Below are 14,346 nucleotides of genomic sequence, written 5' to 3'. Positions count from 1 at the left end.
TGTGAATTAAAACTTTTAAACATCCTTTCTCTCCCTTCTGGTTACAAAACTGAGAAAGTCGAATTATGATCATTGATTAGGAAGATTGCTCTCTGGCAGAGATTGTGCATAGAATCTAGAAAACTGTGTGTGTGTGTATATATATATATATATATATATATAGCTTGAAGTCACAAGAATGCCTTCCTCTTCCTGCATTCACAGGAAATATCCCATAATAAGGCTGTCCACCCATAGTAAGCAACTTGTACTGGGACTTGTTCTCCGGTAACTGTGTTTATGAGTGGAGTTTGCTAGCAACCCTGCAGAGGAAGAGAAATGGCTCACAGGATAGATCCCCTGAATGACAGCACTTTTCGTTTCTTAACTAGAGAGCTTATCCTGCCACTCCTTCGCCCGCAAAAGGAACACTTCCCAGGGAAATGTGGACATTTGTGCAGCCTCCATTGTATTAAAACTGTCTCAACATCAGCTTTAAGTTTTAAAATACAGTTATATGAATTTAGATGTGCGTGCAAAATTGATGGTCTCCCCTATAATGTCGTCCAGAACCATTTGAAAGTTCCAATATGTAGTATTAACAGCTTTGAAAATTAAGACACAGTAGCAGGTAGAAATAGGTAAACAAAAAACCTCAGCAGCCACACAACTCCTAGTAACACATTTAGATGTAGTATGCCTTTGCTTGGTTTACCATCCACTGATGAAAAGGGCTGCAAAAATTGATCTCTCAAGGCTGCAGTAAGGTCATAGAAATTGATAACCCTTACAAGCAATGCTTATGTGAGTCTGTCTGTGTCTTGCAGATAGTGCACTTTGTAAATTAATCCTCCAAAGGCAAATATATTGTAAGTAGCTTGTTATCTCTAAAATACTAAATTGAAGAATACATGGGATTATATTGACAGAAATTACATTTTCTGTAATGGGGTTTAATATATCTGAAATCTCTCCCAAAGGCTCCCAGGCTCTCTAACAGAGACGGGTCTGTTAATGTAGGTGCAATAGACATCAAGAACAAATTTATTCACCAAAATGGATTAGGCCATGTAATCAGAGATTCTGTAATATTAATCTTTGACACTTATTGAATAGAAAGAAATACCTCTCTCTGCAAACTGGCATTCCTAGTTCTCCCCTTCCCCAGCCCAGGCTTTGGGCCTTTTCTGGATTTTACTTCAAAGAGGATAAGGTTTCCCCGTCATAAACACTAATCTAAAAATATTAGGACAATTAATTAGATACACTTACTTTTGGAGGATATTGGATTTCGATACCCTTCAAATATGACACTAGTGATTATATGAAACCTGGCTTTCAGCACATTCACAAAGGGTAATAAATCATACTTTCTCAAAGTCTCATTGCCACACGGCTGTACACTGAGTCAGAATATTGTTGGCTGGCACTTTGTACATAATCTCAGCTTTGCCCCACATCAGGAATTTACACTTTATTTAGAAACAGTATTGCACAGTCCTGAGATGCCTCAGATTTGGAATAGCCTCAAAGAGAAACATAAATAATTTCTTCCTTTCAGTATTTGGGAGATAACAGTAAAGGAGAGACTATCCTTGAATGCATAGCCCTAACAAAATCTAACTGAATTTAGTTATTCAATGAATTTAAACCTGACTGATATGTGATGGTGGATTTTCTTGTTTTGTAGAAAATAGGATGATACTACTCTATTGATTACCCTGAAGGACGGGAAAAAAGCCATAGAGAGAGATACATTGACAGAGCCATAGAGAATGTGAATTACACACATACTTATACTATGCATAAAATTGTCAACTTATAAAGGAGGTAGAAGGCAATACAATGTTTTATTTCCCATACTAACAAATGTTCTCACGTATCAGTCAACAGTTTGTTTTCACTTTTGGATCAACAAGCCACCAGGGAGAGCAGTGGCAACTGGGTGTGTCTTCTTAATGCAAAACATGAGCTGCAGGTTGCCAGAGGGGGAAACAGATTGTGTGTAGATGCAAAGCCAAATTACTTACCAATTGTTCACTTGAAGGATGGTGAGTCCTGTGTCTTGTGCCAACTGCTTTTTCTGTTCTTCAGAAGGGTAAGGGTGCTGAAAAAGAATTAAAAAGATATGCGTGCATCAGGCAATATTTAGGCCATTTTGTCAATAGCCTAAGTGTCTCATGAAGTCTACAATTAAAGGTAAAAATGCTGAGGTGTGTCACTCTTATTAATGGAATACTACATCATCTAATTAATGGCAGTAAAAGACAAGCCAATTACAAAGATTAGTGAAGTGTATAAATAGCTACTTAGGATACTTGCAGACCCTTGATACTGAGTTTATCCTTTAACAGGTTTACTTGTTACAAACACAGAAAGTTTAGTATGATCTTCACTGTATTTTATAGGATTAAAATAAGGACAAGCCATTCGTTACCATCTAAAAGTAAACTGCCCTGATTTAATATATTCATTGAACCATAAATTTCTAAAGTTGACCCATGTGGACCAACAATCTCAGCTGAGGTCCCCATAGTGACATTCTCCCTCTAAAACACCATATTGCCAGATGCAAATCTCAAAACTAAAGTGGGTGTTATTAAACATACACACACAAAATTCATTTTAAGTCTTCAGAAAAAAAAAAAAAAATTCACCAATGTTGGTTTCCATATCTGAATGTCAACACATGCTGAGATTCTGAACACAGGCCAATATAAGGTCAAAGACCAGCATATTTTGCATGCTAAGAACAAGCCCAGCTATGTTCTTCAAGAGTCAGAGTAGATAAAAGTATTACAGGATTAGATAATAAAGTGAAATTCATACCTTCCTGTAAGAACATTTGGAATTCTACTGAAATTAGTTTTGGCACAAATGCTTTCTGTTCACTAATCAAATACATCTAAATTTGAAATACATATTTCTAAAGCTTAGGGGAGGAGCTGAGGATGTGGTTTCCATCTATAGAGACATTAGCTTGCTTAAAACACCACATCTCAATAAATTATCCCAAGATAAAATTCTTCGGAGTCAACCCTCTATCGAATGGAAACCCTCATATGAATGGAAAAGGGCACCCCCAACCCTTAATTTAACTATCTGTACCATTGAAACTAAATTCTGGTGTATTGAATGCTAATTAACATAGCTTTTAATTTAATTAATAATGTCTGATTCGATGCTAAAAAGGCTTGTTAATGACCACTTCAGTACTCTTATATGTAAGTTTAAATATGCTCTATATCTATACACAGGGGATTTGTTTGTGAACAGCAGAGAGATCACAATTTTTCCATAAGCATTGTCTATGATTGTCACTTAATCAATAAATACACAATTAGAATAAGGCTTTGCTTTCATGGAATATAGTGCCTTTCTCTAAAGAGCTCCAAGTATATTACAGACAGGATGGTAATTAATCCCCATTATATCCCTTTGAGTAACATAAATGGAATCTATCATCCATTCTGTTTTACAGGTGAGGAAACTGGCCAGGGGAAGAGATGGCCAGAGGCAGACATAAGTCAGTGATACTTCCTGCTTCCCTTCCAGTGCCTAAGCCTCACCATGACCAAAGGATGTAGCAGATGCCTTTCATAATCCTCATTCATGTCTCCTGTGAAATAACCTTCAGACTGGTTACCATGGCCTACAAGGCCTGCCACCATCCAGCCCTGCCCACCTCTCAGATTTTGACACCTTCTTCTCACCCACTTCCTACTCCTCTACCCAGCCACACCGTCCTTCTTTCTGTTTTCCTAACACCACCAGCTTTTCCCATCACTCGGGTTCTTATTCCAATGTCACTTTCAGCTCTCAGCTCAAATGTTCAGCTTTACCCTCCCCACCGCCCAGCACGCCGCCTTATCACGCTCACATTCATCTTTTTCTTATTTCCCTAATAGCAAGCATCTCTCTCTGAAGCACCTGCTTTAATTATTTATTTCCTTGTTGGTGTGTCTTTTCCCACTCATCTACCAACGCTACTAAACCCATTGCCTTGCTTTCTCTCTATCCTTGCTCAAAGCCCAGACTGGGACATAACAGAAAATCACTAAATATTTGTGGAACAAAGGAATGGCTGTACCATGCCATGACAGACACTCTCCACTCAGAGGCAACATCAAAATGTATCATAAAGCAGAAGCAATTCAATTTAAGATCCATGACACTACTTTTGTTGCTTTATTCACAAAAGTGATGTCGACCCACTTTCTTCAAATACAGGTATATAAACCTCATAATAGCCTAAGATCATAAGTGACATTGGTGTTACTCAACAGAATGCCAGCCATTGCAACCAAAGTCTCACGACCGGCTACTGAGCTCAAAGCAATCCATTACCCTAAGGTTTAAAATGTAACTCCCACTGTACAAAGGTTTGGCACACAGTACAAACCAAATGAATTTCTTATCCCATGGATAGAACGCTGAATTATAGCTTGATATACAGTAGTTCTATGTCTATAGTAGTTGAAGAATTGTACATAATATAAGTGACTCTATTAGACTGTATAAATGATGCTGCCACTCATTAACTATAGGACTTTGAACTACAGACAACTTTTCTTATCCTCAATTTTGTCATCCAGAGTTCTAAGATCTATTGAGGTTAAAGATTACCCAGGCTAGCAGTTCTTACAGTATTGCAATGCCAGAAGACAAGCTCAATTTTGAAATATGCAAATATTAGCATCCCACCATTGGCACTATGTGCCATATAAAGTTGTACACTGAAGTACACAAGTAACTTCCAATCTATAACATTTTCTGTAAAATATATTTGCTGACAGTTGTCCAGGTCTTACAGAAATCACTTTCAGGGATTTTTAATAGAATTAATAAATATGTCAACAGTCCCTCTTTAGTATAGCCAGATGGCAAAACTTTTTGCCCTGTCTTATTAGTTGTGTCTTAATATTGTGACCAGAACTGGATAAAAATTATTATTTATGCCATTTATCTTTAGTTACTTCGAAAATTGAAAATTGTCACAGTAATTTATTTTCCTGTATTTTCAAGAGTACTTTTGCATGCCTGTTTGTGAGCAAGTTTTACAAACATTCTTACAAAGCAAATGGAATTCACATTTTATTTATGCAAGTGGTGTCAGAAAAATTCTCTTTGAATCATTACCATTACCCGGATTACTAAAGCTTCAAAGGGTAGTAATATGGCTCTCAAAATTTCAGTGCAAATTTTGGTTGTTTCTTCACATCATGTAGTTCCTGATTTTATAATTTAAATATAAAATTAGAAAGTTCTACCCTTTTATTCCTCTGTCACTTTTCATGTGATCTGAGTTTAAGTAATTGGAACAAACTGTGTCTAATTTCATGCAGCATAATTCCTAGGCAGCCTCAAGCTACGGAGGCTCAGCACTCTGTCTCCATTAAGAAATTTTCAGTTTTTCGGGATATAAATACTTTTTTAAATAGAAACGAAAGAGATTGGACAAATTAAATGTCACAATAATCTGGCCATTGTTAAGAGGAGAAAAAGGTATCAACAAAATTCCTAAACCCTTGTCTATGGTAGGTCAACTGAATGTTTTTCTTTTTCTCATAGTTCTTGGCCTTAGTGTCCCACAAACTTTCAATTCCCTGAAAAAAGTCTATAATTGCTAGAATCACATGAAAGCCGTGACTTCATGTAGCTAATCCTTAGCCAGCCAAAAATTCACAAAGAAGTAGGCTTTTAAACTGAAACCCAATACATTTCAATATCTTAAATCCTATGCATCTTTACTAAATAAGCTTTTTGTGGACAGTATGAGTTATTCTTTCGTAGACTTAAAAAAAAGTGACTTGACAAAAACCCAGCATGCCACAGGCATGGCTGCTGAAAAAAACATTCAAAGCCCTGTTGCCTTCTACCCACAGGGCTAGTGAGGCCATGCAATGGGCAAAGGCAGACATCATTTTGCAAAAGAGATAAAGAGTCATCTCTGAGAAGCGCCATTTTTAGGGAGAAAATGGGAAATTCATTCCAAACCTTTGCAACTAAAGGTCTATGTCACTCCTTGCCATTCTCCCGAACACCTTTGCTGTTATTGCATCTCAAGGACACAGTTTAAGAAAGATCAGTAGGTTCTTGTGAAGGAAAGATGGATGGCACTTCCCAGATATACCAATCAACCTAATCACTTCGGGATATCAAAGCAAATTTGACCACAGTCCCATAGACAGTGAGGGAGACCTGCCTTTTTGTGTACATTAGCCTTATGCTATTATCTCTTAAAAGCTTAATTATTTGCAAACAATTGATCAAGATGGGAATTTGAGAAAGGATATGCAAGGGCCACTGGGAGAACCGCAACACATTAAGAGAGCAAACAAAATTACCTTTAGATCTTACAATAAGAATTAACGATTGAGAGGGGAGAGCTAGGCAATGCAGTAGCTGCACGGGTTCTTTCTCGAGTGTTTCCCATTTGATCTGCATTAACACCTCAGGAATGAGTGAAAGCCATAAAACAGTGATTATGTATGGGTAAAGCTGGCCCCTCCCTTCCAGCATTAAACCTGCACACGTGTATTAGGCTGGTTTGGCTGCAGAGAGAAGAGATGCTGACCTCAAAGGGAAACTAAGTGGCTTGTGGACAGTGGAACCCCAGCTAAAGGGAATAACTCATGAAATGATCATCCTTATTTCAATTGTCAACACCTTGACTTCTCCTTTCTAGCATAAATCTTTTGCTGAAATATAAACTGCTTGCCACTCTTCATGTGTTTCTGGATCTTGCAGTGACTTCCAGTAATGAACCAGTATAGAGTGATTGCTTAATGACCCAATCAAAGAATAAAATGATCCCTAGAGTAGGATCCTGTATAAAAGAAACAGTTAAAGGATGTCTGAGAAAAATCTAAAAATAGCTTATGTAAAAGTTAAGTCTGAGCTGTCATTTTACCAGCCACAAAGAATAGAAAGTGACAGAAAATGGTGACTTTCTCAAGAAAGTTATGTCTGCACAATTCCAGTGTTATTTCTTGAGACTGGGACTGGAAGGGGGATTTAAGTTGGTTATCTGGTATTTACAAGTTTACAGTACATTGAGAGAAAGTGTGTTTATTGAAACAATCAAGCAGAGTATTTCAGATGAGCATCAATGGGGAAGAGAGAGACTCTGCAGAATGCAGTTAGAAAATATCCAGCCTTACATCTTAACAATATCTTTGACCAAATGTACTTTTTTCATCAAAATTTCCACCCTTGGCTACAAATGTGGATGCCAAGAGAGTGATGAAGTTTATCTTATCTACCCTGGTAACCAAGTTTCAATAACATCCCCTCCCTCACCACCTTGGCCACTCTAACAGCACATTGTAATGGCAGCAGAAAATTTGAAAATAATCCTGTACAGAGGTTGCCGGTGAGATAATGGAAGGCTACACTGCCCCTTCTCAAGCCTCAGATTAGTAATTTCTTGTGACACAGAACTGCCTCTATACCGAAACTGCAAAACGGCTATAACAAAGCAATAGAGGTAGAAGCAATTTTCAAGCAAAATGTTACATGCTATACTTTAAAAGGTATGGGAATAGGTACCAGAGGAGCCGATCTAACAGGAGGAATTATGGCAACTGTCCAATATAAGCCTTATCAAGTCAATGTTCTGTTGCTTGGCTGAATATGTTGGAAGAACAATTTCGGAACTTCTTTTATCCTTTTTCCTCCAGCCTTTTGCCTCCTCCACAGCTAAGTTTAATGCATTAATATAAGTTGACCTTGAGCTAAACTCTGGTATGTGATGGGGAGATACTCCCTTTAAAGAAAAAAAAAATCTACCATATGGCTTTTAACTATTAGATCTCTGTGCTCTTTTAAAACTTCTACTGAGTTTTTGTCACTAGGGGAATACTGTGGATCTAAATGAAAATAACCAGCTATATAGTTGACTTCTAAGAGACTAAGCAGAAAGTTGTTAACCAAATGTATTTATATTTGTTTAACATAATGGTTTTTTGCCTATAAAAACTTATCCCACTTTAAATAAACTTGCAGCCATTTTCTCCTTATGCATTGACTGTGAATAGCTTACACTGTGACAATTACATTGATCTAGGATACTTTTTTCCTTTAAAAAAAATCCATAATGCTTCCCTATTGTCTTTCAGCTTTATGAATTAGTTTTACTGTTTCAGTGAATGCTTTTTTGTCTTCTGACTGCACATTATCAAAGAGACACTTTGTGCCTCCTATTTGCATTACAAAAGCAGTGCACCGTGCAGTCGCAGAACATAGCCTGAATGCATAGCAGTTGAGTCCTGCATCCTCGCACATGCTGGAATCAAAAGAAGGAAGGGTGGTGTTGGGACTGGCTAAGAAGCCAGAAACGTTTGGAGCATCATCAGTAGAGTCATAGGATTTCCACCCGCTTTCTTCATTCTCCACCAACACTCCTAGACTGCCTAGTTGCTCAGACTAAATGGGCTCCATTTTTTGTTTAGCATTTGTTTTTTCTGGGGCCCAGTCGAGTCATTCTGCGGACAATCTCTCTGATTTCTGTATATCCAACAGCAGTTAAAAGAAGTTACCAGTGGAGGTGTCAGGTAGGAATCTATAAACGTGACCTCAGCACATGAAAATGACATAGATGTGGAAGGAAAAGTAGAACACTGGATAATGTTTCATAACAATCTTTGTTTTTTGTAATAATGAGACTATATTTATAATACACAGTAGTAAGAACATTGTTTTATAGCCAATTATAAGAGGCCAATACTAAAATGCCCTGCCTGCCTCACTTATCTGATCTTTTAATTTCTTCTAAATATCAATTAAATAGAAAACAAAAACACTAAACAAAGAAGACAGATACTTATATTAAGGAACTGTATAGTCTTTTGTATTTGGAATTGTTTTAAAAGTTGCTTACAAATTTATAAAATAACAATGTTTTAGATATATTCTTCGTTAGCTACACAGATGTTACAGAAATATTTAAAAGCATACACATTTAAGACATACAATTTAGACTCCAATTAGTGATTACTTATATCCTCTTCCTAAATGGATTAACATTCATGAAGGATGCTAAAATTATGTTGAACAACTATTAATGAATCCTCTGAATATTGATTCTCTCAGTAGAAGACCATGCTTATAAGAGGAAAACGAAAAATGGCCATTAAGAAAAACAGGGCCAGGTGCAGTGGCTCACACCTATAATCCCAGCACTTTGGGAGGCCAAGGTGGGTGGATCACTTGAGATCAGGACTTAGCCAACATGAGGAAACCCCATCTCTACTAAAAGTACAAAAATTAGCCAGGCGTGATGGCAGGTGTCTGTAATCCCATCTACTCAGGAGGCTGAGGCAGGAGAATCACTTGAACCCAGGAGGTGGGGGTTGCAGTGAGCCAAGATCACACCACTGCACTCCAGCCTGTGCAACAGACGTCTGGAAAAACAAAAAACAAAACAAAACAAAAACAGGACAGGAGGCCCATGGGAGTAGATAAGGCAGAAAACTCACACTTCACTTTGAAGTGTCATTTTTGAATCATTTTAAATAACAGCTCATTCGAACTCATTATTTATCAGTACAACAAATGCATTGCAGGCATTATTTCATGTACTCTTGGTGAACCCCTTGAGTAAAGGCTGTGCTTAGCTCCTTTTCACAGATGAAGAAGCTGAGGGTTGACCAGGTCAAAAACACGCCAAGGGCTCACAGTTACTTAGTGCTGGTGCCAGGTCTGTCCTACCCTGAGTTTCTCCACTTGGCTACACTCCCAGTACCGCTTGTTTCTTATTTCTCCATTCCCTTTTTTAACCAAAAATTTATTATAAGGGAGCATGAACAAAGTTATTAATCATGGTGAACAGAGAGGAAAGCGTTGCCATTTCCCTGCCCCTCCACTCCTACCTAAATATCCACTGCTTCTGCCTGGGAGGCAGGCAGAAGGGGAGGGGAGGGGGCTGTCAGGGAAAGTTAGTTCATCAGAACCTTGGCCCATGTTCTCCTTCCAGCATCCAGCCAAAGGAACTTTATTAATAGTAGCTTAGCAGTATTAATAAGAGTGGAAGAAGGAGTAATCGTAACATATATCAGGAAGTGAGAATGTGCCAGGCACTGTTCCAGATGCTTCACTTGTATGACTCCTCACAAAAGCCTTCTGAGGTAGTTAACAGCCGCTAGACACATTTGATAGATGAGGAGACTTGAGCACAGAAAGGACAACCGACACTCTCAAGTTCACACGGCTGGTAAGTAGCAGAGCTGGAATTTGAAACTTGGTGATAACATACAAGTTGGGAAAATTCACTTCCAAATGATTTTGTCTTTTATATAATAGGTGAAGAAATCCCACTGACTCCTGATGAGTTAATCATGAATATATATGACGATTATTACTTGTTACATGAAAAAAAAAAAACTACTATCTTAATGTATGTGTGTGTGTACCTTTTATTTCTACAACTCAGTTCTGCTAATGGAAGGAATAGTCAATCTTGCTGTAAGTCAGAAAACTCAGTGAAAACTCACATGCACATCACTTTATTAATGCTTGTAGCATTGCTTATAAATACAGGAATGGTAGTAGATTATATACAAGAACACTTTTGGCCAGGCACGGTGGCCCAGGCCTGTAATACCAGCACTCTGGGAGGCTAAGGCAGGCGGATCATGAGGTCAGGAGATCAAGACAATCCTGGCTAACACAGTGAAACCCCGTCTCCACTAAAAATACAAAAAATTAGCTGGGCAGGGTGGCATACGCCTGTAGTCCCAGCTACTTGGGAGGCTGAGGCAGGAGAATCGCTTGAAACCAGGAGGCGGAGGTTGCAGTGAGCCAAGATCGCGCCACTGCACTCCAGCCGGGGTGACAGAGCGAGACTCCATAAAAAATAAACAAACAAACAAAAATTCTTTTAAGGATCATAGAATCACATGCCTACTATTTCCTCTAACCACACTACAAAATGCCTTCAATTGTCTGCTTTGAAACAAATTGGGGTTGGAAACAAATTGGGGTGTGTGTTTCGCCAATTACTTTTGTTTATTATGTGATTCTTAATCAAATATGAGTTAAATGACATTCAAAATCATTTCATTTTAGTAGACTACTAATAAAAACACATGAATGCTATTCCCAGTCATGATGCAGCTACCAGTTCTGTGCCTAATAAATATTTGTGTGAATGAATATTAAAGTTAGAGATGACTAAAATTCCTCAACCTGCATTTGTGTGTAGATGACTTCAGATAAACACAAAACTAGCAGCTCCATTTCAACAATTATTCATCCTTCTCGCTTAGTTCAACAAATCCCAAAACAGTAGTGTGCCTAGTCCAGATTTTGCTCACTTTATTTACCTGGCATTTATATAATGTTTACTGTATGTCAGGCAGCATTCTCAGTGCTTTAGGTATTTACTCATTTAATCCTTAAAACAAGTCTCTGAGATAAGTACTCTTACTTTTATTTTACAGAGGACACTGAGGCTCAGAATCTAATTTACTCGCAAGTAAAATAGAGCTGGGATTTGACTCTAAGTAGTCAATTGCACAGTTTATACTTTTAATTACTGTTATTCTGCTTTTCTTTCTTAGCATCAATTTATAATTTCCCCCAAAGTTTCTCCCAAATTCACTCTATGTTGTTCTTGGGTTTATTTGTGACAAAATTCCCTTCCTACTCTCTAACTTGAATGTAACAAAATTCAAGTTCTGTATCTTTATGCCTAGCACAGGACGGAAGAAGGGATAAAGAAGACTGTTGCAACATGCAGGCTTTTCCCCAAGAATTTCACTTCAACATGTACAACAAAAACACAGCACACTATACTGGACCACTTTTCTGAAAAGAAAGTTAATGACTGATGTATACAACAAACTCCAATAGAGTAAGGATCCTTTTCAAACTACGTACAGCCATCTCTACAATTTCAGAGAGCATGTCAGCTAAAAGGAGACCTAACACCAGCATGAAGAACACTTTTCCACTTTAAAAATCAAAGAGAAAGGATTTCGAAACCATTAAGTAGAGAGACAAGGAAGATGAAATACTACGATGCCATTTTGGAATGAATCTGTTGACAGTAATCATTATTGCCTTTACACATGCCCTGTCTAGCATTAAATATTCAGGAAAAATCCTTGTCTAAAAAATAAAATATCCATAAGTTAGAAGCAAAATGGTACATTTGGTGAGGAGATATTTTTGAGAGCAAGAAATATAGAGACAGGGAGAATGAGAGGGAGAATTCGTGCTGCTCCCAATGTGACTAAAGACCCCTGGAACTGGTACTCATTCTCTAGTGCTAATTTTCCCACTTAAATTACAGTGATGGTGTAGCCTCATCTCATTAGAGATCATTGTCCCCAGTAGACAGTTGTGTTTATGGGGGACTCTGGCTGCTCCACACCTGCTGATCAGGTTGCTATGTGATCAAGACTGCATACAAACAGCAGACTGGAGCTTGCTGGACTGCAACTGATGAGCCCAGGCTAATTCAGGGGTGATTATGTAGTTTACTGGACCACTAAACCTCTTTAAGCTTGTAATTACTGCCTATTTGAGTAAAGAACATTCAAAAGCAATTCACTGCATCATGCCTGCCACAGCTGGAAGCAGGCTGCCAGCAGTCTGTAGGGACATTAAAATCTACAGGGACGTGGATTGAAGCCCAGCTAACAGACACTCTCAAGCAGCACCCGCAGCCAAGTATGTGAACATTCCTGCTCACCTCTCCTGACCAAGCTTACCATTAAAGGTCAATGAAAACTATAGAATAGCCATAAAGATGACAAATAATGGAATGTAATGGTACAAACCACATTTTAATGATTTCCCCCCTTTGTAAAGCAAAAATTTTAAAAGTCTTCACAATGCCAGAGAGAGAGAGAGAGAGAGAATGCTTTTTAAATAATATACACTGCTGAGATGTACTGTGTGCTTGCTAAAAGTTCCATCCCAAAGATACCAACTTGAAAATAAAATGCCCACTTTTTATGCACTATAAAAGAACTGGTATGTATAGTCATTTTAGACATTTTCCACCCACTTAGCTGCTGTTTATAACCTTAGCTGGGAAAATATTGTTTAGCAAGTTGATTGACATTTTCTAAAATCACATGTGTAGATTTTTGCAGTTAATGAATTAAAAGGCGTCTCAGACACCTGAGTGAAATTTATTTTCAAGAGTCAGAGGAGATTTAAGGAAAAAAAAAATCAGTATTTATCAATGTTCTCATTTTCTTTTGCTGTCACCTTAACAACCGCAGTTCTTTTGTATAACAAAAGTGTAAAACATGCTTTGCATTGCTACGGGTATAATTATTACTTGTCTCTAAGTAACAAAAAAAGACTGGAACTTAATGAAGGGGGATTAAGTTAATTTCTTTTTTAGCTAACAGTTTCCTGTCTCTTAAAATGCAGACCCTGGTGAACATAATGTTTGGGAAGACAAAATTAAGCTTTTTATTTGACTAAAATCTCCACTTTGGAATATTGATATTAAAATATTAAGATGATGTTTATCCTTTAAAAGTATGTAAATTTGGTATTAAATAAAGCCACAGAAATCCTCTCTGACTACTCCATCCAAAGTCCACAGATCCCGGGTTTATGTGTTATCTAGACATCACTCCTATTAATATTCATTAGATGGGTCTGCTTGCATTTTTATAAGCTGTGAGAGAGGCAAAAGAAACAATCAGAATTCTTTAACACACAGGCATTATCAATTCAACATATGCCAAATAGCAGAGCACCCAGATCTGAAGTTAAGATTCAAATGCAATTTACCTTTACTAAGCTAATTTTCATGAAAACTCTTTTCCCTTTATCTATTGTAGTCTAAGCTATTTAATTTTCTCTATTCTGTGTACCATGCACTTCAGTTTTTAATTTCAGAGTTATTCAGCACTATATTTTATCTTGGTTAACAACAAAACTCTTATCTTGCAATCAAACTAAAGGGAATTTCCCCTTAAGAAGAAAAACAAAATCTAAAAACTTTAAATTGTTTTAGTGATCAGATTACCTTTATCTTTATGAACCTTCTTAAGCAAACCCTTTCCAACTCCCGAAAGCATTTATTGACATGAATTCACTGTCTGTCTCCAGAGTGGATTATAGACAAGGGAAGAGTCTTAGTAAAAATTTGGGCAGATCCAGCGTATTTGTTTCCCAAAGTACGCTTTCCTTGTTAAATCTAACCAGGCTGGGGGCAGGGATGCTGGCACAGATGTGGACTTATTTCTGCAGGGTTATCACAAATGTTCATGGAACATCTTAGATGAGTGGGAGAAGGCTGGACCTGTCACCAACAAGACGATGAGATAAGTTGGCAAAAATAAAGATACGTCATCAAAGTTAACTTGAAGAATAGCTTGGGCTTTTTTTTAAGACTTT

The 14,346-nt window shown here is 37.6% G+C and overlaps 1 protein-coding gene across 5 annotated transcripts in view; it reads right to left on the bottom strand.

Moving 5' to 3' along the window:
* The window catches only part of MEIS1 (Meis homeobox 1), a 138,063-nt gene that overhangs the window by 22,766 nt on the left and 100,951 nt on the right, over positions 1 to 14,346 (bottom strand). For all 5 annotated transcript variants that reach the window (XM_025354455.1, XM_025354456.1, XM_025354457.1 and 2 more), the window contains one exon: positions 2,010 to 2,086. In XM_025354455.1, coding sequence (XP_025210240.1) covers positions 2,010 to 2,086 — 77 coding nt within the window. The remainder of the gene's footprint in view (positions 1 to 2,009; positions 2,087 to 14,346) is intronic.

The sequence above is a fragment of the Theropithecus gelada genome, chromosome 13 (assembly GCF_003255815.1).
Source record: "Theropithecus gelada isolate Dixy chromosome 13, Tgel_1.0, whole genome shotgun sequence".
Taxonomy (NCBI): Eukaryota; Metazoa; Chordata; class Mammalia; order Primates; family Cercopithecidae; genus Theropithecus; species Theropithecus gelada.
This window is presented reverse-complemented; position numbering and strand designations above follow the sequence as displayed.